At 40.1% G+C, this 26,883-nt stretch overlaps 1 long non-coding RNA gene and 1 gene segment (V, D, J or C); one reads left to right on the top strand and one right to left on the bottom strand.

The window, feature by feature from the left end:
- Positions 1-392: 392 nt before the first annotated feature.
- On the top strand, positions 393-12,618 carry LOC138168867 (uncharacterized). The gene is made up of 3 exons (XR_011170223.1): positions 393-751; positions 2,099-2,153; positions 12,397-12,618. It is a non-coding gene; the product is annotated as an uncharacterized lncRNA (long non-coding RNA).
- The window catches only part of LOC138168866 (T-cell receptor alpha chain constant-like), a 93,006-nt gene continuing 73,733 nt past the window's right edge, over positions 7,611-26,883 (bottom strand). The window contains 4 exon segments of the C gene segment in view: positions 7,611-8,253; positions 8,777-8,884; positions 10,208-10,252; positions 10,756-10,998. Of these exon segments, the coding sequence occupies positions 8,778-8,884; positions 10,208-10,252; positions 10,756-10,998 (395 nt within the window).

The following is a 26,883-nucleotide window of genomic DNA, read 5'->3' as shown; positions in this document are numbered from 1 at the left end:
CTCCGCGCCAGCTTCGGCCTCCTGCTTCTACCCTCGGGCCATGGCGGCGGCGGGAGGCACTAACGGTGGAGCGCGGGCGCCCCCAGGTGGGGCCCGGCGTGAACTGCGAGGGGCCACAGGCCTCGTGGGCGCCACTCTCGGAACCCCCAAGGCCAGACGGTTGCGCGGAGATGAAAGCGCTCCAGTCAGGGCAGGCGGACCCGCCAATGGCTGGCCTCGCGGGGAGAGCCGGGTCCAGTTCTCCGGGTGTCCATGGGGCACCCCTTGGGATAGGGAGACTGTTTGTAAGGCGGTGGAGTATCGGGGGCTTCAGGGCGCCCAGAGGGCCATGCGGCTACCACGCTTCCCCCTCGAGCCTCGGCTCCTGAGAGTTAGAGGCGGTACGCGAGCACCCGCAGCGTCCTGATCGTGACGTCACAGGCTGTGGTCCGCGGCCCAGGCTTCTCTCTTCCCCAGCCCCCCTCCCAGGGGCAACTGCGCAGGGGTGGCTGGGCTTGGGAGTGGGGGTGGGGGGACCCTAGCGCCGCCCTCGAGGCTGCGCACCTGCGGTCCGCGGTGTAACGGCCCTGCGCGCCTCTCCCGGACACGTGGCCTGGGGAGATGGTATCTCGCCCTGGGCCCCGTGGCGCGAGCTGCACCTAGCGCCTCGGTATTTTTAACTCGGCTTTCCATAGGAAGTGGTTTCTGCGGGGGAGCTTCAAAGGGTGCCCTACTTGTCCCTGCTCTGCCGCAGTGACGTCACGGAAATGGGGTGAGGCCTCTGTGCGCCTCCCCCCCAAAGGGTGGGGGTCTTGCCCCCTCCTCCACCCCCATCCAGCACCTGTGAGGAAGTGGTATCGTTTTCCACTTCCTGCCCCACTTTGGGTTCCTGTGTCTGTGTCTGGCTCGTGTGTTAATTTAAACTCAAACTGTGATGCAATGAGGAAACCCGCATTTGTGGGGGGAGGGGGAGGTGTGTAGGGATCCCCTCCTTGGTGCTCTGGTGAGCGATCTCTGAAGCTGTGTTGGGGCCTTAATTTGTAACAGGCAATTCCCATGACTGTTAATCAGTCATTTATCGTCGTTTCAGGCCATGGCCCCAGGTTTTTGGAAGCACCTAATAGTCAGTCAGGCTGCCTCACGTCTTCCGGATGAGGCAAGGTGCTCTAATGATCTCTTTAGGAAAACCAATCAGCCCTCCAGCCTTCGGGGCCAGGCCCTCGGATGAGACTTCCGACTCCCGACTCCCGGTGCAGTGTATTTTAAAAACCAACATTAACCCTCTGTTTGGTGTAGTGAAAAAAGTTTCTTTTTGGATTTAAGAAATGTGAGTTCAGATCTTTGCTTGGCTATGAAATAGTTGTGTCACCCTGGGCAAGTCACTGAGGTTCTTCTTCTGTAGAATATTTTCACTCCTTGTTTGACAAGGTTATTGTTGAAAAATGCTTCAAATACCTTAAATAAATGGGAGCTATGATAGTCTTTGTTTAGATGACAGAAAATTTAAACCTGGAGTGTATGCCCATGATAGCATGGTGATTACCAACCGCGGGTCAACTAAAGTAGGGGTCAACTACTCTTGACCCCTACTTTAATTTTCTAATATTTCCAAGCAGGGTCAGGACTTTGACTTTTGGCAAAGGACCCAGTTGTGTTGTTATTTTTGTTTTGGGTCCGGGTTAGTGATTGGACTGTTACAGATTTGCAGTTTATTAGAACATTACCTGGGGATACTGAGAGATTTGGTCACAGTATGGTTGTATCAGAGGCAGAATTTGAACCAGGTCTTCTTGATTCCAAGGCTGCATGACCATCTCTACTTACGCAATATTACCACTGGAAACCACTTAGCTCCCCTTATCTTGGTTCAGTTCAACAAACATGATTAAATTACCCATATAAGCAATAGTTCCTGCCCTCAAGGAGCTTTTGTTTTATTGAGGGATTACAGTTGAGGGGTTACAACACATACAGTTTGCTGACTTTAATAATTTGTTGGCTCTGTTATCTCATCAAATTGGCTACTCTACAGAGTATTCACCCAATATGCTGGGAGGGGGGTGTCTTCCTCTCAATTCCTTGACATCATCTGATACCGCCATCTCATCTCCTTTTCCAGGGATACAGCTTTGATGATATCCTTCATGCTGCCTTCCATATGCAATTTGCCACTGGTAATATATTATAATTATTCATATCCGCCATATACCTCTCTGTGGTCCTTTGGGTGACGTGAACCTAATTTAGATACTGTGGTATTACATGACTCCCTGCTATGTATGATGAATATAGAAGGAGACTGATGTTTAAAATATTTATTTTTTTTTTCAGGAAGAAGCTTAGGGTCATTAAAAATATTGCAGTTTTCCAAAGGCAGTCAGCTCCTTCTATTTGATTCTAGACCCAATTCATTATCCTTCTACAGTGTCTAAGTTATATGTACTGATGGATCAGCTTTATGGTCCATCTAACTGCATGTGATAGAAAGGGCAAAAATCATTCTTCATGTGCTTGGTTTTTTTTTTTTTTACTGTGGAGTTGAATTCTTTTGAATGGCTACAAATCAGATTTCAGGAATATAAATTTAGCAGCATTGTATTTTATATTTGTTCTGCATATACTTATATATGTATATGTTGCCTCTCCCAATATGTAAGCTCCTTGACAAGGTCAGGGAATGTTTTATATCCATGTACCTACTAGAAGAGTACCTGGCACGTAGAATGTGCTTTTATTAACAAATGTTTGTTGACTGAAAATCTATAATGGTTCACATATTCATATTAATGTTTACATACTACTTCCTTTACAACAGCCTTGTGACGTAGATATAAAAGTTTTATTATTTCCATTTTGCAGATGAAGAAACTGAGGCTCAGAGAGTTCAGTTAAATATTCTGGCCACATCACATGTCTAAGTGAATGTCAGAACCAGTATTCAAATCTCTATTCTCATTTCACATCCAGCATTTTTTTCACTCTCACAGGCAGCCTCTTTAATACCATGCTGCTTAAGGTGTTTGCTAATAATGGCTTTAATATTCTGGGAGTAATTGCATTTTAATAAAGGACCAAGGGAAATGGAAAAGCCTTCAAGATTCACAGGAATAAAGCTATAATGTTGGAATGAGAAGTGATAGGGTTGATATATGGGGCAAGGCATTCTTTCCAGGGTCTTCAGATCATACCATGTTCATCTTCACTTACTCATAAGGCTAATTATACCTCTTTAGTGAAAGTGACCTCACTGGATTATAGTTCTTTCTTTCTCAGACATTGTTGAACTAATTTGAAAACTGGGCAGGAGCTTGAACCATGTGCAGGCACTGTGGAGATGACTTAAAACTGAACTGAACAAGGTGTCTAACTGGGATCTTGAGGGGTCATTTAGTCTCTCCCTCAACTTTTCCTTCTTCGGTGGACTGTGCCTAAGTCATTTTACTAAAACAGAGTATCCCCTCCTATCATGTGCCTTTTAACCCTCTCCCCATCAGGAATTTGCTCACTCAGGCTTCACTCTTCCTGTTTCAGTTTAAACCTGTTTCCAATAGAAAGTCAGACAGTGGCTCTTTGAGGGAAGCCATTTCTCTCCTCTGGAAATTAGTCTGTTATCTTCTTAGTCTTTTCTTCTCCAGATGAAATAATAATCCTAAATTCTCTGCTTAGAAGGATTTACTCCTGGTCCAAGTTCAGAACCCACAGTTGTTTCTCATGCCCTTTGATCTCTCTCTCACTCTCTTGGCTTTTTGGATGGGGAAAGGCAGGCAGTTGGGGTTAAGTGACTTGCCCAAGGTCACATGGCTAGTAAGTGTTAAGTGTCTGAGACTGGATTTGAACTCAGGTCCTCTTGACTCCAGGGCCAGTGAGGTATTCACTGTGCCACCTAGTCACCCCCTTTGATCTCATTTTATCCACTTAGCTCCTATCAGGATTTGGATCTACCTCTGGGAGAAGAGGCGATCCCTTGGCACTAGACAGTTGGCAGAAGGTCCTAGTAGTGTCCTGTCCTTCACACCTGCACACCACTTGTTGATTGACATCATTTTCCTCTTTGAGAGAGGGTGTTCCTTGTTGCAAACCCTCTGTCTGTGTCAAGGTTTGTTCAAACACAGATTTCTGAAGAGACAGTGCTGACCCTTCTCTCAGGGATGACCTTTGACTTGCCTTGATGAATCATATAGAAATATTTAAGCTTAGATGGAGAAGGGCAAAGGAAGGAGAATTATCTTCCATCTGTATGTGGTATTGGATTATAGTAGGGCTTACTTATTCTTGTTATAACATGTAAATCAGGGCCTTAGCACTTCTCAAAGTGCTAACAAACCTCGTGGGGAGCTAAAATGCAGTAAAATCCACTGTCTTGGAAATTTCAGCCCACAGTGCCTTGGTATTGACCCCCATAGGATCAGCTTTGAAGACTGCCTGAATATCCCAGGCCTAGCTCTAACAACCAGGGTCAGCACTATTAATCAATCAGTAAACATTTATTAAGTGCCAGCTATGTGCCAACCACTGTGCAAAGTATTGGAGATATGAAAAGAAGCAACAATTAGTCTCTGCCCTCAAGGAATTTACAGTCTAGCTGGTTTGTCTTTGACTCCTTTCCATCTTCTTATTCAAAACCTTTTCTTCTAGTATTTCTTTCCATCCTAACCAGGTATTTTTCATGTAAGAGAGAAGAACTGAGGAAGAGATGGGAAGTATGGGGCCCTCTTCTTAAGTCAAGTCTTCTATCTTTTCCTTCTAGGTTTCCCCCACCCCATTCCCTTGTCATGGTCCCACCCAAGGATTTGATAGATCTGTCCCACCTTTTAGATATGTTTCCCCATTCTCCACCTCATGAAACCTTCTCCAGCCCACATCTTATTCCTGCATAATCCTGTTTATAGTGCAAGCTATCATATAGTATGCTATAGTAGAAAGACTTGGAGTCAGAAGGATTGGGTTTGAATTATGTCCCTGCCAGTTTTTAATCAGGTGATACTGGATGAATCACTCATCTTTTGAGCTTCATAGAATTATAGATTTAAAGCTTGAAGGGATCTTAGGTATCATCTTGTTCAACCTCCTCATTATTCAGGTGAGGAGACTGGCTCAGTCGGGTGAAGGCATTGTCCAAGGTTATGCAAATAGTCATCGACACAGCCAGGATTTAAATCGATGATTTAAATTTGGAGTGAGAGGACTCCAAATCTAGTTCCCTTTTCACTGTACCCTATTGTTTTCAGTTTCTTAATGGATAAAATGGGGACAATATTTACAATATTACTTTATAGTCTTGTTCTATGAAGTGAGAATTTATATTTTAACATGGGTAGCTAGGAATGTAATTCCTTAACTCAAAGGAATGAATCACTAATGACAAAAATCTCAGACTTGTGGGGGAGATATTTTTGGAGTAAGTTTGGCCTTCTTGGCTCCTTCCTAAACCATATCAGGTAAGCAACTGCCCATTTGGAGATCAGCCCTGTTGTGATGTGAGATACATTTCCAAGGTCACTTTCTTCTTTCAAAGGTGAAACTTGCTCAGTAGTTCCCATCAGCCACCTTTATAACTTTGATTGCTATGAGTCATCTAATTTGCCCCTCACTGTTAGAAGCCTTGAGAAATGGTGGCTCATGAATTCTAGAGATAGGGACTATAGCTTTTACATAGAAAGAAATTATTTGGAAAGGAATGATTTGGACTGTGAGGAGAGAAGGCTGATGTCAACTAAAAGATGGTGACAAAGCTATCTGTTTAGTGGAGGTTGCGCCCCATGGAACACACATGGGGATGGACCTGTGCAGTTTTATCCCATGGAGTGTATGCTTAATATCCCCAGAAGTTGCCATCATAATTGATGGCACTCTATAACGATTAACTCTCTTGTCCCTCTCCTCCCATCTGTATTTAGTCGGTAGAGTTATCACCTAGGAAATAGAGACCTGAGTTTCTACATTTTCATGAAGAATGAGGTAAGAAGAAATAGGATTTAACTCTAAGCTGGGTACACTTGGTAATTTCTGGCCAGTATGATCTAGGAGATTAGATTAAGTTTTGCAGAGGAAGGTGATAGAATCCTTATTCCCTGGGGTCCTGGATGAAAACGATTGATTTTGATTGGTTTAAATATAGAGAAGCAGAATGAATGATAAAGTGACCTTTATGGTTCCTTCCAGGTGGAGTTCCTTTGACCCCATGAGAAGATCATAAGTTTGTAGGATTATGGATCTAAAGTTGAAAGGGACCTTTGAAGTCAGCTTGTCTAACTTCCTCATTTTACAAGTTAGGAAACTGAAGCCAAGAAAGTTTAAATGATTTGCCCAAAGTCACATTGGTAGTAAGTGGCAGAGCTGGGATTTGAACTCAGGTCCTCTGAGTGCAAGTGCAAAACTTTTGATTGCACCACAGTAAGATGTTCCAAGGAAAGGTTGGATTAGTAGGCTCTTAACCCGGAGTCTGTAAACTAAAAAAACTTTTTTTTTGATAATCATGTTTCACTAAAATTGCTTTCCTTTGTAATTCTATGTTTTTTTTATTTAAAAACATTCTGAGAAAGTGCTATAGACTTTACTAGACTGCCAAAGTAGTCCCTGACAAAAATAACTTCTGGGGTAGAGGGAGGACCTGCTTCAGGAACATCTTTTGGAAAGAATGAATGCCTTGAAGGCTTGAAAGCACTGGGATTGTTGGACCTGAGTCAGCCTTTCTCTGTGGGGCATGTAACTCCTTTGGTATGGCTCAGGTCTTTAAAGAAATCCATTTTCTCCAAACCAATGGTGACACTAGGCTCTGAAGGAGTTACTTTATCTTCCCTTCCTGCATTCTCATTGATGAGTTTACATTCATTAGAATTTATGCTGCTTGAGGGCAGGGAATATTTAATTTCCTAATGTTTCAAATACTAAGCATAGTTCTTTGTACATAGTAGGTACTTCTTAAATGTTTGTTTATGGGCATGTAGAAGATTTTAGCCTTAGGTTTCTTCTGTGTATCACTGATAGTATGACTGACCTTGAGGTCATTCAAACCTTTGTCAAAAATCAAGCAACTATTTGCTGACGTTCACAGTACATCCATCATAGTAGTAGATACCAGGAGCCTGAAAGGGTATGTGTGGTAGAGGAGACTAGTGGTCCAACCTCAGCCTTGAAGCTGGGACTTAATGGTACAACACTTTTATAGACCATGCAACAGATGGTGTGTCTGAAGAGAGAATGGCAGAGAGATGGTGCCAGAAGGCAGTGGTCTGGTATGAATGCCATGTATTTAGTGGTTTTACTTAAAGGTGAAATTTACTCTGAAGCTCATGTCTGTTACCCTCCTACTTCTGTCCATCATTATGTGTCTTTCTGGCCTCCCATTGTTGGAAGCTTTAGGAGATGATGATCTAAGTTTTAGAGTACAGAGAGCATAACTCTTAACTGGGTTCTTAATGGTACTCAGCATGACATTCCATGTGGGTGCTTTCTAAAAGTTATTTCAGGATGAGGTAAAGTTGTAAAGCCACCATCTGTCTGTCTGGCTCTATTTCAACATGCATATGAGAGAGAGATGCTTTCTCTTCTTCCCCCTCACTCTTTAGCTGGTGATGATCTCCATCCAGGTCAGTGATACCAACTCAACCCAGAGATATAACAGCAGAGTCTTTGCTTTTCCAAAAGCACCTTTAATGAAGCCTATCAACCTAGCTAGATGGCAGAATACAGTGCAGCTCAGATACATGGTAAAGTTGGTTTTACCCAATTATAGAATCACTTCCACAATAATAAAAAGAATTAAATGGATTTTTACATGAACTCTATTAAAAAATAAAAACTTCTTACAATCCTCACTTACATGGGGGGAGGGAATGGAAAAGGGAAGGAGGAGGAATCAGAGGGCAATTTTTCCAAGGAGTTAAAGGGTTTTGGAGATACTAAGGGAAAACCTACAGTGTTCTTTCCTACATTCTTCCAGAAGTTTCTCAAGAGAGCAAATGCAGGTATAATATTTCTTCATAGTCAGAAAAGTCTCTGGTCATGCCTTTACCATCTCCATTAAATGACATGTTAAAAACAGCAATGAAGGAACTGAAAGGGTTGGGTTGGAATTTGGGGAGGTTCTTTTACTTTGGTATCTCAAATACATGGTAGGATCCAGTCTATGGTATCTCCTATTGGCCTGGAGAGTCTAGGTGTATACTCATTCATCTGGATCTTGATAGATATTTCCATTTCATGCTAAAGTAGATGGGCAGATGAAGAAAAAAGGAGTTGAAAATTTGGAGTCCACTTGCCTTCTTATCAGACCTTGAAAGAAGAAAGAGAATAGGCAAATCAGTCATTGGAATAGTAAGGTATTTGGCAGGTAGAACACCTAGAATTGTTTGGTGTTGTGATAGAAATGGTTTAGCCTGGGGTCCCCTTAGGGACAGGGACAGTGTTACAGCATACCTATACCTAGGTGAAGCACAAACAACTAACACTGGTTAATAAGATAATATAATAATTTGATTAAACTGATGGAATAGGTATTGCAACCTTAGGCAAGATACTTAGCCTCAGTTTCCTCACCTGTAACATGAGGATTACTTGTTCTCTGTCCACCTTATTGGGACTTTGTAAGAGTGAAATGAAAAAGTATAAAGTGTCATGGAAATTTTGAGTGCTAGTCTCATTAATTTGTGTATTTTATAATACAAAGTGGGAAAGTCTGATGGGTTAAACCACTTTAAGTGGGACTAGAGTTGTTCTTAGCACTTGTTAAGAATCCCTAGACCAACCTTTCCTTTTAATCTTTGGTCCCCTCTACCCCCAAAAATACATTACTTACTTTAGTTTGACCACAGACGAAGTGTCATGAGCAGGTTAAATGCCACCGTCTTCAAGAATATGACACGGAGAAAAGTCAGAAACATATTCATCAAGTTCAAATCTTTGTCTAAAAAATCAAGTTGGTATAAGGTTACTGAAGCCCATTTTTGGGGTTCTGCACCCACTCCCTGATGAGGCCTCATTCCTCTCTAGGGAAGACCTGAGTTTACCAGGAAATCAGGAGCCTGGTGAGGACTAGCCATGATATCTCTTGGTTTCTCTCTCCTCCTAATTGTGGACCCTACCTTGTGAATAGTCACTCATCTACTACACTGAGCTATAGGCTGTTAGAACTGGAAGGGACCTTATAGATCATCTAGTTCTAGCCCAACACTTATTTTAAAGGTGAGGAAACTGAAGTCAAGTGATAGGCATGAGGTCATACGACTAGTAATTGGAAGAGGTGAAAGAAATCCTTAATTCTCCAATCCAGAACTGAAGCATTTGTAGACTTAGGAAACCCCCTTTGGTTATGCTACAAGAAAGATTGATCTAAAGAGGTAACACAACCTGAAGCAAATGTGTGGTTTAGGTAGGCAATGAATGATTTGGGTGCCTCTCAGTGGAAATGAGTACAACTTAAAAAACAAACAAAAACAAAATCAAGGAAATAATGGTCCTTAGTTACTGAGGGGAAATAACCTCAGTGTTGACTCAGCTGTCCAGTGGTCTGTAATAGTTTAGCCCATTCCAGTCAGATCATCGAAGGGTTTTCCATCTTTGTTAATAAGTAATTCCCTTTGGCTACACATACAACAAAGCTGATAGAGTTTAGGAGCCCTTAAGTGAAAACTGTTCCAGTAGGAACTCAGCCTCAGAGGGCATGGGCACCAAGAAGGGAGAAGAATAAAGACTGGGAGAAGAGTGACCTTTGAAAAATTACTTCATTTCTCTAGTTCTCAGTTTCCTTTTCTGTAAAAGGAAGGGGTTAGGCTAGATCAGAGGTCTTTTTTTGTTTTGTGTCATGGACTCCTTTGGCAGTATAATGAAGCCTATAGACCCCCTTTTCAGAATAATATTTTTAAAAATCATAATTGAAGGAAATGATAAATTTCATTTGGAAGTTGGTGAAAATCAATATGTATTTTCCCCCATGAGAGTTTATCAACCTTCTGAAATCTATCCATGGACCCTTTGCATAGACCTCAGGTTAAGAATCTTTGGATTAGATGACTTCTAAGGTCTCTTCTTGCTCTAAGTCCTATGTGAATGGAAAGAAAACAAAAGACCACTCCGGGTGTAAAGTGTTGCTCCTATTTCCCCATCCCTATCTGAGATAGGTCTCCTGATTCTAGCCTAACCCTGTCCTTTTTAGGGTTACTATGTATTTTTTCCCCTTTATTTCCTCCCTAATTCTGTATTAAGGAAGTTCATAATTTCTGGTACATACCTGTTTCGAAACTTTGCTTTACATCCTGGACTTTACATGTGGAGCCTGCAAATAGAAACAAACAGAATCATCTTCATGGATCTTTAAGTTGGGTGGTACCTCTGCCCATCCCAAATCATCTGTAGGCTGGGAAGATATGCCTAGTTCATGTGTTATGGAAAATAGACATAGCACCTTTTAGCTCTTGGGAGAAAGACATGTGGTGTGGTCAAGAACCAGTATTCTCTATGACTTCTCATGGTTGGCTCATTTTAGATCAAGACTCCCTCCTACCACTGCACTTCACCCTACAATCTCCTCCTGACCCCCTTCCTTCCCCCCAGGCCATGACTCAAAAAGGATTGCCATTGGGCTAGTAGGAATAGAAAGTTTACTGATCCCCTGACCTCTCAGTAATAAAGGTGCAAGGTTAATGCCCTCTTTACTTGGATATTAGGCAGAGGTGTCCCATAGTAGAGACTGGAATGGAAATAGATTTTAGAACCTGTTTATCTAGAACCCCTACAGTATAGGGAGACTCATCTTCCTAGGGAAGGCTTTATACTGACCTGAGGGTTGAGTCAAACTGGTGCTGTTTTGTTGGAATGCATTTGTGCAATTGAAGCTTGATTTACTACCCCAGGCCACTGCGCCATAGCTCTTAGATTCCATTGTCATCATTTCCAGCACTGTTGGGTCACTTCCATTTGTATATGTATTAGAAGAATCAAAATCTGTGAAGAGGCAGACTGAAGTGTCACTTGACTTGGGGCTTGTTAGTTGGTACAGAGCTGGCTGAGGGTTTTTGATATCTAGGAACAGAAAAAACATGGAGTTTAAGAGATGCTGCTTTTTCCCTCTTCTTGCACCTTCTTACCCCTTATTAACACCACACTGAGCTGGAATATGGAATACCAGAGTCTTAAAAGGTCAATCTACCCTCCTCAGAAGATACTATTTTCAGACTTTATAAACTAGAGATAATTATTATAAGCAATAGAGATTACATACTACTTCTCAAGGTCAAAGAAAGGTCCTATATATACCAAAATATAGCAGTACTTTTTAATAGTAACAAATGACTTCAAACAAAATAGATGTCCATCAATTGGAAGAATGACTAAACAAATTGTGGTGTATAATGGAATATTCCTTCAGTATGAATCAATCAATATGCATGTATTACGTGCCTACTATGTGCCACTCAACAAGCTAGGTTCTGAGGAAGAAACAATTTATATGATGAACATAGAGGAGCATAGAAAGAATGACATATATGAACTGCTGTGCAAAATGAAATGAGCAAAACCAGGAAAACGGTGTAATACTATGAGTGTGACAATGTACTGAAAGAATAAAATATATAGAGTTGGATGCTGTACAGTTGTAATGATAAGGCTTGGCCCTCAAGAAGAGAAGGCAAAGCATACTTTTCCCCTTTCTTTGCAGAAATAGGGGTTTGGGGTGTGTGGAACATTACGTATATTGCCAGATGTGTTGATTAGTTTTACTGAACTTCTTTCTCTCCAGTTCTCCCTCTTTTCTTTTTTGTTCCTTGTTACAAAAGATGACTCTTGTGAAGGGTAGTGGTAGAAGACATTTGGAAATGAAGGTGACATAAAAACAAAGATAGTAATAAAAATTAAAAAATACTTGAAATATACTGAGATAGGACCAGAATTATAGACCAAAATCCCTACCAAAGAGACCAAATAGCCTGTAGTTTGGTAAAGGTAATGATTATTCTCCAGACTATGATGTTTATCTGGATTATCTATAACTAGATGATTTTCAATATAGATGATCAACTACTATATATTATTAAGGAAAGATACTGCAAATGGACAGTGTGTTGGGATTGGAATTACAAAGGGGGAGGAGAGTATGTTGGATTACTTTTGGAAAGTTGGGAAATTCTTTAATGACTCTAAATTTTCTGAAACAGTCCCATTTTTCAATACTAATATTTTATAGGCGCTATTGTATGACTGTCAAACCAGTTCTCAAAGAACTAAATATGTGTATCACTCAGGCATATGGCGGGTATGAAGGCAAATAGTGGATGTGAAGAGCTAACACATTGTAAACAAGGAATTTCAGAGAAGACCTGGAATGAAGGATTACATGAAGGAAATGCTTTTTTGAAAAATATGAACTGGCCATGTGCTGGGAATGATGGATGACTGATGGATGTCTTGTTTTTTCCATAGGTATCCTTGTGATGTCAAAAATGGGGTGAACTTATGGATTATATATCAACACCAATTTGGAATGCCTGTCCTATCATGAGATTTCTATCCGAATAATTTATTATGGTATATGCCTCATGGCTCTATTATAACATTTTAAAACCTATTATATATAAGTAATAAAAATAGTAGTGGTTTCTCTTTACAGTACACTCCTGTGAAATAAATAGGTGCTAGACTCTCTATTATTTCTGGGACTTTTTCAGCATTTATTTAGATATTCAGAGTTTTAAGAGATTCTCACTGTGTGTGTACTTCACAACTTCCTATGTTTAGAAGAGGAAGTAGAAGTTTGGAGGGAAAAATTAACAAATCCAGGCCACCCAAAGAGTAGAACAGAATTAGGGTTCGATTTTCCTGTGCCCAAAGGCCTCCCACCAGGCCAGCAACATTGCCTGCTTTTTCTCTACTCAGACCTGATACAGCACACACTAAACCATTGTGGTCTTGGCTACATAAACATCCCACGGAACGGAGACCTACGGAAATCAGCCCTAGGCATAGATGAAGGAAGCTGAGTCAAATGAAAAACAAACTGGAGAGATGACCTTTATACACAGGGCTGTCCATTCTTGGAGATAAGAGTAGGTGGTAGAAAAATCTACTCCTACTGATTAGCACTATTCAGATATTTGAGGAGGATGTATTCATATTCTATTACCTGCCCTAAGCATTATTGTGAGATGTCTACAAATCTTAAAGCATTTTATATGTCCAAGTTTTTATTACCATAACCCCTTAAGTCTGCTCTTTTTCAAGTAAACACACCCCCTCCCACTTCCTAAAGTAACAGGGTTTGTTGAACTTGGAAATGATAGGTTTTAGGGGAACTTTCCATTTGCACTAATAGATTAAGAAATAGAAATAAAAAGAGTGGGAAAGATTTTGAGTATTCATTAGAAAGGACTGGTAAGCATGTGAGTGGATTATGGGAGAGCCTGTAGGTAACTGCTTTCCCCTGTGATCTTTAAATGTAGGCTAGATTCTCCTCTGTATAGCATGGTTATATGATGTTAGTGGTTGGAGAATGGGGGATGGTCTAGATGGGTAATCTTTCCTCAGTTGTGAGCAAAGGAGCATTTATAGTTGCAACAAACACCCTCAAGTTCTGCAAATCAAGGAGACAGAGAGGGGCAGGACTCATTACAGGATTTACTGGTCGGCTTCCTAATTTTCTTTAGGCCCTAGTAATGGGGTCACTTGGAAGGCTTCTTTCAGCAGCTCCCTAAGCAGTCACTTAGCAGACTAAGCAATTCGAAAGCTTCTGGAGTTGTGTGGCAGCCAGCCCAGGCCTGAGTCACATGAATTTAGCCTCACTTTTTGTTCTCTGTGCTGGAGGCATGTGGGCTAATGGGTCTGCCCTTTACCTCTCTGTGCCTCTCCACATCTACCCACTGTTCATCTGAGCATGTGGTGAAATGAGGGCTCAGCTCCAGGCTGGGGAAATACAGTAAGTCATGCAGAGCTGTTGCTCTCACTTGGTTAGCACAGTATGCTGGGTGCCACTCCCCAAACTAGTTCCAGTTTTTCACCCACATTCTCCTTCAGCCCAATGTCTTCCTTAAAAAACATCCTCTTTCCCCTCTCTACCTATTCTAAAACTCCAAGTCAGTCCAATTGTGTGCAAGATAGTATGCTAAATGACAAGGCTGAAGAATGTTTATATGTAGTTATTTGCACATTGTCTCTTTTCTCCCCCACCATCCCACCATTAGATCTCAAGCTCCTTGAGGTCAGGGGCTGTATTTGTCTTTCTTAGTATCCCTCCCTGTCCCCCCCGCCTCCCCAGTGCGTGGCACATACTCCATGCTTAGTAAATGTTTGTTGACTTGACCCTCAAGTAGCTTATGGCTTAAAATGGGCAATACAGAATATACTAAGATAGATATAATGTAAGGAAGGGAAGAAGAGATCCAGATTAAGGGCACTAAGAAAACAGGAGGATGGAGGGAACACTTCACCTGGTTCAGTGTAAAATCCAAACAAATTTTTGTACTACTTGATTTTGCACAAGAGCTAGAAAAACACTGTGATCTGGCAAGGCTACACATATTTCTCAGCAGGGGAGTTTCCCTAATCTAAGTCCCAGACTACAATTTTTGTCCAACTGCAGATGACCAAAAAGCTATGTTTTAGATCTTCTTGGGCATATAGCAGGTACCTGAATGGTTTATAGCTTACATAGCAGTTATGTAGGCCTAGCAACCCAGAAATCTGAGTTAGCAATACTAGCCATAGGCCTAGATCAAGCTGGTATTCTCAGGAGAGGTCTTATAACTCACATAGGATCATAGGATTTGGAGCTTGTTGGGGTTTAAGTGATCAAATGGTCAAACTTCCACATTTTATAGGATGAAGCCAGGATTAGCAAGATGACTTGCTTAATATCACGCAGGAAATAAGTGACAAAGATGGGACTTGAACTTGTCTTCCAATTCTGAATCTTTCCACTATGTTATACTGTGTTGAAGCACTCATTATAGCTGTACCGATGGTCAGAAGATCCATATGTAGGAAACAATGAATGAAGATTAGTTTGCATTACAGTCATTCTAGTTCCCTTACCAAATAAGTTGGCTGTTGGATCTCCTATCCACCACTTCCCATGTTTCCATTACAGAAACTTCCGGGTACCCACTCTATTAAATTATAGTCTAACTTCTTTCCAAGAGAAAGGAGAGCAATATCTGTAAATGGGTCTCACCTGAGGAGAGCTCCATTTCAGGCTGGTACTATATTTTTAGCTCTGACCCTGGTTACTTCTCTTATTCCTGCCTGGAGAGTTTTGACTTTAGATGCCTCTGTTCACTTCAAGACATTGGTGCTCCTATTTTCTCCACCCTTGGGATTTCTATGGAAGTCAACTTCTCTGCCTAGCTTTCCAAGTCTACTTTTATTTTTCGTTATTATGCTTCCCCTTCCCACCAAGAAAATCATTGCATTGCCACCTCCACTTTCCATGCTCATGCTGTTGAGGCTAGAGTCCTCTTTTTTCTACCACCTATGGTTCAGCCCAGATTCCATTGCCTCCTAGAAAGCTTTACCCTTAGCCTCCCAACACCTGCTATAATATTATAACAATAATATTTCAACAACTTATTGCAATCTTACTACTCTATATGTATTAGTTTTGGCTCAGCTGTATGTTCCTTGAGGGAGGGAACCATGTCTTATGATAAAAAAAAATCCCCCATAGTACCTAAAATAAGGTTGGGTAAATAGTAGGTACTAAATAAATACCACTCTATTAAGATCACTTTTGTATGAATGAGGAAGAGTTATTTGTGGTAAATCTAAGCAGTCCACATTGCTGCTAGTGCTGTTGGCCATTCCAGAGGTTATCTTTACAGCAGATACTTGAATTGCTTAGCCCACTCATTACAACCCCTACCACTGAACACATGAATGGGCATTATACTCAAGAGCTAATCTATTAGCATCTCATCACTGAGAGCAAGAATTCTTTCCTTCTTACTATTTTTATCCCCAGTGTTTAGTATAGTTTCTGGCATAGTAGAGGTACTTAATAAATGTTTTCTGATTGACTTGTGGGACTGGATATGCTGACAGTTCAACCATCTGATACAGTGGATTTGGAATTGGTACCTGGATTCAAATCCTGATTCATCTTCTTATTACAAGTATGGCCTTTATCAATTGACCAATCAATAAACATTAAGTGCCTATGTTTTGCCTTTTTTTTGTATTCCCAGTGCTAAGCAGAGTGCCTGGGATAAATTAAGTGCTAAATAAATGCTTGTTGATTGACTAGGTGCCACTGTGCTATCTGTTGGAGATACAAAAACCAATTGGTCCCTTCCCTCAACCTCTCAGTGCCATTTCCTTATCTTTAAAATGAGTGAACTAGACAAGATGTCCTTTACTGGACATCTTATGATCCCTTCTATGTCTAAAACCTATAATTCCTTGAGAAGGATGACTCACCAAACATGACAGTCAATTGGGTGCCTTTCCCAAATGAGAGTTTACCTATGCCTCCTCCAGTATTTACACCACCAGTGATAGCATTACAGAAAACCGCTGGTCCCATATACTTCTTAACAGAGGTTAAGAAGTGATTTGTATTCCATTTTCAGTCTTTCCTCTCCTGGAGGTATTAGCTGTTCTTTCTCTTCCCTGTGTCATACCATAGAAATACTTGTAAATCCATAATTTTGAAGATGTTCCCAGTACAAGGTAGACAGAGTGGTCCAAATTCATTTCCCCAGGGTATTCAGAGTAACTCTCTTTTATTCTACCATTTATATTCCTAATATCTATTCTGAGGATAGAATTTCTCTTCTCCCAAATACTGAATTCTGGTTTTATAAAATTTCTGGGAGAAATAAACATCATGATCTTGCCGGTGCTACCCTGATATACTCTAGTACTATGGAAAGGATCATCATCTTGGGCATAGGATTAATTACTATTATTTTCCCTTGCTTCAGTCTGCTCACTCACTTGGGCAGATGTTCAGCCTGGTCCCAGATCCAAATATTAGACTGCTGCCACCTCCTACTTTGTCACAGCAGGGGAGATCTTTGCAATAACCTTCACAATGATACTCATTGCTAATGGAGTTATGTCTCAACAACGACTTTCAAACCCTTGGGAGCCTTCACTGCCTGGCTCTCTTCTTCCTTTAGGAAATATCTTCCCTTGAGAATTTTGGTGTTAAGAAGTTGGGGGTAAGGGGAGAGAAACATTAGTAGTATTATGATAGCAATGACCAAGCCTGGAAAAATTCATTCAGATTTAGTGTATCCTCTGTCCCTCCTCCCTGTTGCTAGGATCAGAATCATCCCTATTAGAATATCTACAATCTAGGCTTTACTGCTTACTATTGACCTTGGGCAGGTTAGTAAAGTTTTTCAGAGCTATACATTCCTTACCTGTCAAAAGAGGGAGTTAGACTGGACATGACTTCTAAGGTCCCTAGAGTTGTGATCCTACTGTGAACACTACTGCAGTCAAATGATTATCACATTGGAAACAGGAGTCACATTAAATGTGCTTATTATTAATGCCAGGGAATTTAGCTGCCCCATTTCAATGAGTGAATTTATATTTGCTCATTAATTCATCTCTTTTCCCTGAGGTATTTAGATAATTTCCAGAATATTCAGATTATCTGGTGCTGATATCACTTGATTTTATTCTAAAGCACAGAGCATCTGGGATTCTTTTTATATATCCCTAAATTAAGGACATAGTTTAAACTCTGTGAACTTTTAAAAAAAAATTTGATAGCCATATTTCAACATAATTGGCTCTTTTAATATCATGTAGATTAGTTTGTGTATTTAAAAACATTATTCTGAGACAGGGTCTGTAGGCTTTACCAGGTTGGCAAGGGGTCCATGACACACAAAAAGGTTAAGAATACTTGACATAAATTGTTCTGTTTTCATTCCTATTTGCTTGGCATGCTATTGGTGCCTCTTTATTAGATGTGCTAAGTGGAACTCATTTAAATTGGGCAACTCCTAAGAGTAGAAAAAAGACAGGTTCTTATTTGTCACAAAGCACTGTTTGATTTCCCTTTTAGCTCCTGCCTCATCATTTGTGATAATTATTTGTATCATACAGGACTGTATGGTCAGCCTGGTACCTACTCAGTTTATCGTTGCCTTCAAGATGTGCATAGCAGATAATAATTTTACATGTACTCTTTGCCTTTCCCTACTAACCTAGATGGATGTAGGAAGGGACATTCTCTGCTATACTTTCTATCTCCAACCTCTAGGATCTCAAAAAATAGTCTTTTCTTTGGCAGAGAATTCAGATATGATGCCAGGAAGGACTTTCAAGCTGCTAGAAACATATAGAGCTATAAATTGTAAGAAACAGTAATGATTCTTAGAGATCATTGAATCTGTTTCCCTGGAGAAGACTTTTCAAAATAAAAATAGGCATCCATCTGGAATTATATAAATCCTTGGAGGCAGGAGAATGGAGGTTCTGGGGGTCTCTTTCAGAGTTTCTAGAATTCCTTGCTACATTTCTTGTATCCAATCAAACATTTATTAACCACTTATTGAGTGTAACATAGCATTCTTTGGACCTCTCTTCACTTCACCACTTACTCCTGGAGAAATAACTAGAAAGAACTCTGGATCAGGCATTAGGAGACCTGGGTTCCTGTTCTTGTTCAGTTACTAATTAGCTGTGAGACTTTGGGTAAATTATTTAAGCTCTCTAGGACTCAGTTTCCTCATCTGTAAGACAAGAAAATTGGATTAGATGACCTCTAAGGGCCTATAATTCTAAGATACATTTAAAAAAATTGGTAGTGCTTTGCACATAATTGACTTGGGATAAATATTTGTTGAATTGATCATCAGTGCTTCCTCCTAATTATTATGATTCTATTTAATCTATTTGATCAAATCACTGAACACTCAAGACTGCTGTGTGGCAAGTACTCAGAGCACATCTTCAGTAATTGCTTGCAAGCAGATATTGATGCAGTCAAAAATTGTTCAAAGCATATATCGATGCAGACAATTACATGCAGCTCATGCAGAACTCAGACACTCAACTTTGCAGTCTACTTACTAGGAACAATGACCACTTTGCTGCCTTTCCCAAAAGTAAGTTTGTAGTTTCCTCCAGATACCCACTGTGGAATCATACACTACAAAAACTTCTTCCCTTAAGCTCTAATTTTAAAGGGAGAAGACCCATTGGTCAGATGTGAAAAGTTGCATTGTTTTTGGAAAACCTATCAGATAATAATCCATTTCTCTTTTTGGTCTTGGGAGGAGAGATGGGTGCTTATAGTTGGAATCAGAGCCCTTTTGGCTAACGGGTTATGAATCTGCTTTTTGTAGCCTTGCTAGCATGGCCACTGCAGTCTTTATGGTGAGGAATTTCCAAATTTTACCCACAATGGCTCACCTTTATTTGGCACTTTCCTTTCCTCACAATAATCCTTTGATGTAGGTAGTGCAAGTTATTATCCTTATTTTATAGAAAAGGGAACTGAGGCTCAGAGAGATTAGGTGAGCTGCCCAGGATAGTACAAGTCCTAAAGGAAAAGAATCAGACTTTGGTCTTAAGTGCTCTTTCCATTATACTTCATAAGATCCTGAAGGAACATAATGGGTTTTCAGTGAGCACCACAAATCCAGAACAAGGGGATGAAAGGGATGGTTTTTGTTCACTTTTAAAACCCCTCTAGCCTTCTCTTCATTAGGCTAAGAACTCATCCCATTTCTTTGTGGATATTTACTCATAGTCCCAATTTCCAATCTTTTCATTAAAAAAAAATAAGATTTCTATATCTCTCTCAAGATGTGGAATCCTAAGTTAGATCTAGTGTTCTTGTGAATGTCTGACAAAAACTCAGGAACCTTAAGGAGGTTACTTATCTCCTTTAATGACAACCAGATGGTGCCAAATAAATCTCAGGTTTATAGTCCTATTTTTGTCTCTGCAAAAAATCTCGTTTCAAATGGCCATAGATGACAAGTCATCAATATATTATCATAATGCTAGGGAAGCTGATTTCCTTTACCACCCTTTTCTCCCATCCTCCTCCCCTAACCATAATTACACATTACTATTAGAAAACAACCTTCTGGGGTGGCCAGGTGGCTCAGTGAGTAAGAGCACCGGCCCCAGTGTCGGGATAACCTGGGGGATCGAATCTGGCCTCAGATACTTAGCACCAGACCCAGAAATAACTGGCCGTGTAACCTTGAGCAAGTTACTTAACCCCAATTGCTTTATAAAAAACAAAAAAGAAAACAACCTTCTTAGGCAGAGTGGAGTAAGAAGAATCAGGAGAACAATATGCATGATTGCTACAGTCATAAAAAGAACAACATTAAAAAACTTCGAACCTTGCCAACAAATTGACGAGTCTTGACTTCAGGAGACCAGTGGTCAAGCAGCCTTCTATCCCAATCATCAGAGATGTGTTGGACTAGAGGTATGGAATAAGGCATATGTTTTTCAGCTGTGACCAGTGTTTATTTGTTTTATTTGACTTTGCTCATTTATTACAAGGTGGGGTTTCTATTGGGGTGGGCTGAATCAGTGAGAAGTGACAGTGATATAGAATAATAAAAGAATATCAGTAAAACAGTAAACAAAAAAAGAACAGAATTTGCTCTTTAAACCAGTGGCTGTGTAGCCAGACCTCATCTAGTCAAGTCTCATGAACAACTATGAAAAATGGGCTAATGAAGCACAAGCTTAGATGTAAGAGTCAATGAGAACAAACTAGGATTTCCTGGACCTTTGACAAAAGTAGGAAATAAGACACTTACTTGCATGAACTCGGAGCCTGGTCCCATTCCCCCAAATGAGAGTTCTATCTCCAGTATTTGCACTCTGGTTGAAAGCATTACAAAATACCTGTACCTTGCATCATAAGATGGTGGCCTAAGCCCATCTTCCAAGTTCGCTATACATCCCATATACAGACCTATTTCCTGATTGTTCTGTTCACAAAACTTAGTTTTCTATGTCACTTTAATCATAATAACAATGCTTCCTAAATTCCCTCTCCCTCATTAAACCAATCTTTTCCTTGTCACTTCATTAAATGACTAAAATGTAATTTATGACCTAGATACCAAAGAGACTGTAGAAACAGTGCCATAGTCACTAGGGGCCAGGAGGCTCATTGTGGGGATAGAAAAAGGAAGTCTTATTCTGGAAAGCTATTAGAACTGAGACCTGTTTTCCCTTGAGGCAAGGCACCTATCCCTATAGGATTTCATAGGGTTAGTCTAGGGAGATATCCACTTATGAAACTGAGAGGAAGAAAACTGAAGGGCCTGGAGGCCACAAGGGTGTGGTGGCAAATATTGAACTTCACAGATTAAGGGAGGAAGTTTCTTTTCCAAAGAACCTTGGAAAATGGCTTCATTGCCTGGAGACATGCTCAGAAACCAGTAGACAAACCCCCTTCCGAATACACTCCCAATAATTTCATTAGATCAGCATCTCAGCTTCAAAGACACAACAGCCCCTAGACAACACAAGACTCCTTTATCTGTGTAAAGGAACTTGTCATAGATCCGTCTCAGAGGGCTCATTTCATAATCCTCTCTTTGTTTGAAAAATTTCCTTTATCATTTCTTTAAAACTCACATGGATAGATGAAGAGTCTAGTTTCTCTCCCATGTATGAGGATATAACTTTTGCTAGATATATGTACACCCTAAAGGCAGTCTTTGCAACAAGCCATCTCACACCATAATATTCATTCTTTCATATCTTCTTTCCATTTTTCTGTCTCTGTCTCTCTTTGTCCTACCCACCCTCAAATAACTTCATCTTCCAATTTCTGGGTCCCCTTTCCCTACTGATCACAATATGGTCTGAATAAAGATGACCCACAAGGTTAGGCTTATCATCTCACCCAGATTTCAAGAATGTCACCTAGAATTGTCTCAGTTGCCTTCAATTTCATTGCAGAAGCAATTTTTTTGCCTTTTTTTTTTTTTTTGAGGGCAATTGGGGGTAAGTAACTTGCCCAAGGTTACAAGGCTAGTTTTTGTGTGTGGGTGTTAAGTGTCTGAGGCCTGAACCGAACTCAGATCCTCCTGACTCTGGGGCCAGCGCTTTACTCACTGTGCCACCTAGCCGCCCCCCACAGCAGAAGCATTTTTCTTGGTGGCTTTTTGGGGAGTAGAGTTGGGTGGGTTGGATAGGGTACATTACTCCTCCACTTTCCCAAGAGCAGAGGAATAAAAAGAAACAACTGAAAATATCCTGAATGTAAAACACGTTTAGATGGCATACTGTTATAGGACTGTGAGACTGGGGCCCTTAGTATGCAGAGGAAACAATCATTTAGGAAAAGTATACAAGGATCCTTTGAGGGGGCTGAGAACCAATATTTTAAAGTCATAATTTGCCAAGGATCATCTCTGAGAATACTCAGTTTCCTGGCTCTTTCTTACCTCTTTTTGATTTGTTAGATAAATAAGACAAATGGGGAGACAAGCTGGGGTTAGTGAAAACAGCACTAGATTTGGAATCAAAGGACTTGGGTTAGAGTCTTGGCTCTGTTATCTCCTGCTAGTGTGATTTTGGGAAAGTCACTTCACCTCTCTGGGCCTCCATGACCTCCATAAAATGAGGATGCTGGACTTGATCTGTAAGATCCTGTCTAAATCCTCTGGTCCTGTGTGATTTGTCCACAGTCACAGTGAACGCCTGAGCTGGAAAGAATCCCAGGTCTTTGTTCTCTACACTACAGCGTTCTCAACATCTTGTCTGCTTCAATAGCTATGTGAAGGTCACTGCTTTCAAACTGCTCCTAAGCCTCTTGGAACTCACAGAACAAGATAGTTATTTCTTTTTCTACTTTACTGATTCTGCATCCTGTTTGTATGTCAGTGTTTAGAGAAGTCCAAGAGATTTTCTGATTTCCCGACTTTGTACTCATATACATACAGGGTCCTGAATTGTGTATTACAAACCTCACATGAGATATTGGATGCTGCAAGAAGATATGGGAAAGCAGGGCTAGAAAAAAAAAATAAGGGACAGGCACAAATCCCTAGAAGGTGACAACTACTTATGCATGGTCTGGTGTTGCTGCAAAGTGCGGGGTAAACACGAACAAGACCTCCCATACTTACTTGGCATCACTGTCACTCGGGTCCCCTTTCCAAAAAAATATTGGTTGTTTGCATAGCTCACACTCTGGGTCACTGCCTTACAAAAAGGCTAAGGTACCACCCACCATATGATAGACTGGGACATGTTAAGCTATTTTGAGATTTTTACCTCTGCCAGACCCCTAAAGCAGAAAAAACTGATCCTGAACGATGTTTGTAATGAGTGGTATCTAGAGATGAAGAAATGATGACTTTAAATTCATCCATCATACGATCAGTTCTACTACTGGCTATTATTTTTTTCTTATTATGATATCTATCTGCCCATAAATGTAATCTCTCACAATTTCCTGGAAGTCTAAAATTTTGTCAAAACACCATAGAGAAAATTTACCATCTCTGACTTCCCAGACCAATATTAATTTTCCTGGCTTCACTCCCCAATATATATTAATCTCCCCTATTAATTAGAAAGTGATCTTCCTGAGGAAAAGGACTGTCTCACTTTTTATATTTTCATTTCCAGGGCTTAGCATAGTGCCTGGTTCATAGATGCTTTTTTATTTATTCAGGGCATGGCATATCTGTATAAATATGGACAGACATACCACCATTGATCTGCCTCATCTCTACCATTTTTGTGAAGAAGGCACCATCTTTTCACTTTCTTACTTTGCCAGGGCTGAGGCAGAGTGAGAACAACTTCAGCATCTTATACCGAGACATAAAATAAAAACACGTGTAGCACGACTTGGAGCCAATGTGTCCTTTTCTGATTCTGAATAAGATTCTTGGGTGACTCATTTGTGACTCATTCATGTATTTCTTGTTGCCTCATTTACTAGGGGGGTCCCCCATCCCTCCTATACTGGAGGGACATCTTAGGGGAGGCTATGGATCTTTCAGTTCTATTAGGAAAGTTACTAAATTGAACTATTTTCATTCTGTGCTCAAGGAAGAATGAACAGGCAAGAGATAATGTACATAAAAGTACTTTGAAGAAAATATCATAAATGTACAGTATGCTATGAAGCCCAGCAAAGGTCTTGCCTCTTCCATGTGGACATGGCCCTTTATAAAATGGTACCCTAGAAGACAACATGCAAGTAGCTAGGTACAAACTAGATATAGACAGGATAAATTGGAGATAGTATCAGAAAGACACCTTTTTTTTTGTAATTATGATAATCTGACCCAATGATACACATAATGCTAAATCTGGAAAATAAGTCTCTCTCTCACAGAGTGTCTGTGAAGACTTACTATATTTCACCTCTACTTAACCTGAATTCATTGACCAATAGTATTTTGAACATACCAAAAGATCATTTCTAATTTATTTCCTCTTTTAAATAACATTTCATCCTTTATTAGGAAGTATGTTCCCCCTTAAGCAAAATACAAGCCAGATTATCTCACAGAACTTACTTGCTTCAACAATCAGCCTAGTTCCTTTTCCAAAGAAGGTTTTAAAGTGTCCTGTGCTTCCCACAGTGATTTTTACTGCAACAAAATGGGCAATTTCATCCTTCCCTTTCTACTTATACACCAAAACTGGCCCTTTTATGGGAAGTAAGGTTTGAGAGAAGAAACTATTAATAAATAGCATTTTAAAATACTTCCTTTGTGAGATATATTTACTTTTTTTGGTGAAGTCTACAGTATCCTATTATCATAGATTCTCTGTTGTTCCCTTCTTGTTCTTTTCTCAGTAAGGATTTTTTTTGTGCTCTATATTAGCTATCAAAGTCATATTCCTTATGTCATCTTCCCTCTTAATCTATATATTTTATGGTTAGAGCTTTTTTTAAAATAGTATTTTATTTTTTCCAATTACATGTAAAGACAATTTTAATATTCATTTTTAAAATAAAATTTTGAGTTCCAAATTTTCTCCCTCCCTCCCTCCCCTCTCTTCTTCCTAAGAGGCTTGAGCTTTCAATACCGGAGGCCCTTAGTCTCAGAATAAGATACTGCTCCACCTTAGCATGGTCAGGATCTATGATTTTGGATATTCCCTGTCCTTGGATCTATGCAAAGAAATGGCATGTATATGAGATACTCACTGGATGACACCCAGATCTGTGTTCCTCTCCCGAAGGTCAATCTTCCCATGCCAGCTCCCTCACTGTGTTACACAACCTTATAGAAACTCCTTCAAGGTGCAGAGGCATTTTTAGATATGGCTTTAAAGAGGGCCAGTTATTTGAGTTTCTTCTTTGATTCAAGGAATGCAAACTTGAATGGAAAAATAATAAAGGCTACAAATACAGCTATTATACAAGCAAGTTCTACGAGGCTTGGAAAGAGTGATCTTTGGGAGAGGGACACAGAGAAAGGGAGAGAAACCCTGTTCTAAAGGATTCTTTAACCTCATTTTTCAGTGATCTTATTTGTGAAAAAGCTGATGGTAGACTAAAAATAATTTATGTACAATATATACACTTAAGATTTGCAAGGGGCTTCACAGACATTCTTATCTTATTTGATCTGCATAACAAGGTAGGTAGTACAAGTGGTATAAATGGAAAATAGCACTAGTTTTGTATTCTAAAGCCCTGGGTTTGAATTCCACTTCTGGGCCTCAGTTTCTCCATCTAGAAGCCTAGATGGCTTCTGAGGACCCTTCTAGATCTATAATTCTATGATATATTTACCATCATACACATTTTATAAATGGGTAAACTAAAACCAAAAGAGGCAAAGTGATCATGTGATTTACCCAAGGTCACACAGCTATTGCCAGGGTCATAACTGGGACTTAGTATGTGCCTGGCATTGTGTTGGTCACCGGGTAATATAAAACCAAAAATATTCAGTGAGATTTTTTTTAATTAAGATATTTCCTTTACTTTGGGATGTGACACCCACTTATCTAGGAAATATCTATAAAGTCTCTTGTCTTGAGTGATAGAAACACTGGAAAAACTGAGGCAAATTATTTGTTGGTTACAAATTCAAAACTATGTGCCCTGTTACCTGTATGAGTCTGGGTAGGCCATTTAACCTCTATGGGCCTTATTTTGTTAATCTTTAAAATGACAGACGAGATAGTCTCTAAAGCCCCTTCTAACTCTAAAATCCAGATCCTATCATCTATAATCCTAAGGGAGCTTTGAAATCATCTAATCTGAATTTACCCTTTATAAACAAGAAAAATGAATCCCAGAGAGCTTAAGTTACTTTTCCTAATATCTCATAGCTTTCTAATAGTGGAACTGGGACCTCAAACTCAAGTCCAGTTCCCAACCAACTTCCCTTTCTGCTATGTCACCACATTTCATCCTAGAGGGCTTAAGAAAATGGATCATCTCCCCTTCCTCCACTCTAATTTTAACTGTCCTCCTTCATCCCCAGTTCTTTTCTTGCCAGAAATACAGGTGTTCTAATGGATGATGGCCATCAATCACACCGATCAACTCCTCCAGTCATCTCCCCTGGGGCTCAGCTCTATTTTTCAGGTTTCTAGTGATGGTACTTCCCTCAGAACCTCTTGAGAAAAAGCTTTGCCATTTGATAATGTCTACTTACCCCCCCCCCAAAAAAAAAAACCCAAACTTTTTTCTGGATAGTTATCTTATTTTTTCCCCTTCACCTCATATTTTTTGGTGTCACCATTCTTAGTAACTCAGCAAGGTTGAAAGGAAAACTTTTTGTAAACCTGAAAGGGCTATATAAATGTGAGTTATTATAATAATATAATAATTTAATTAAGACATAATGTCAACTTTCTTTGCCCCCAAATCCTATTGTATCCATCTGACTCTGATACTTACTTGGTTTCACTCTCAGTTGTGTCCCTGTCCCAAAGGTGAGTTGGGTTCCTCCTCCCCCATAAGCCACACAGTGATTGATGCTATGC

The sequence above is a fragment of the Petaurus breviceps genome, unplaced genomic scaffold, assembly GCF_028583685.1.
Source record: "Petaurus breviceps papuanus isolate PSGF00001 unplaced genomic scaffold, PetGlider_PUasm1.0 37, whole genome shotgun sequence".
Classification (NCBI taxonomy): Eukaryota; Metazoa; Chordata; class Mammalia; order Diprotodontia; family Petauridae; genus Petaurus; species Petaurus breviceps.
The sequence above is the reverse complement of the archived record's forward strand: the minus strand, read 5'-3'. Positions and strand labels throughout refer to the sequence as shown.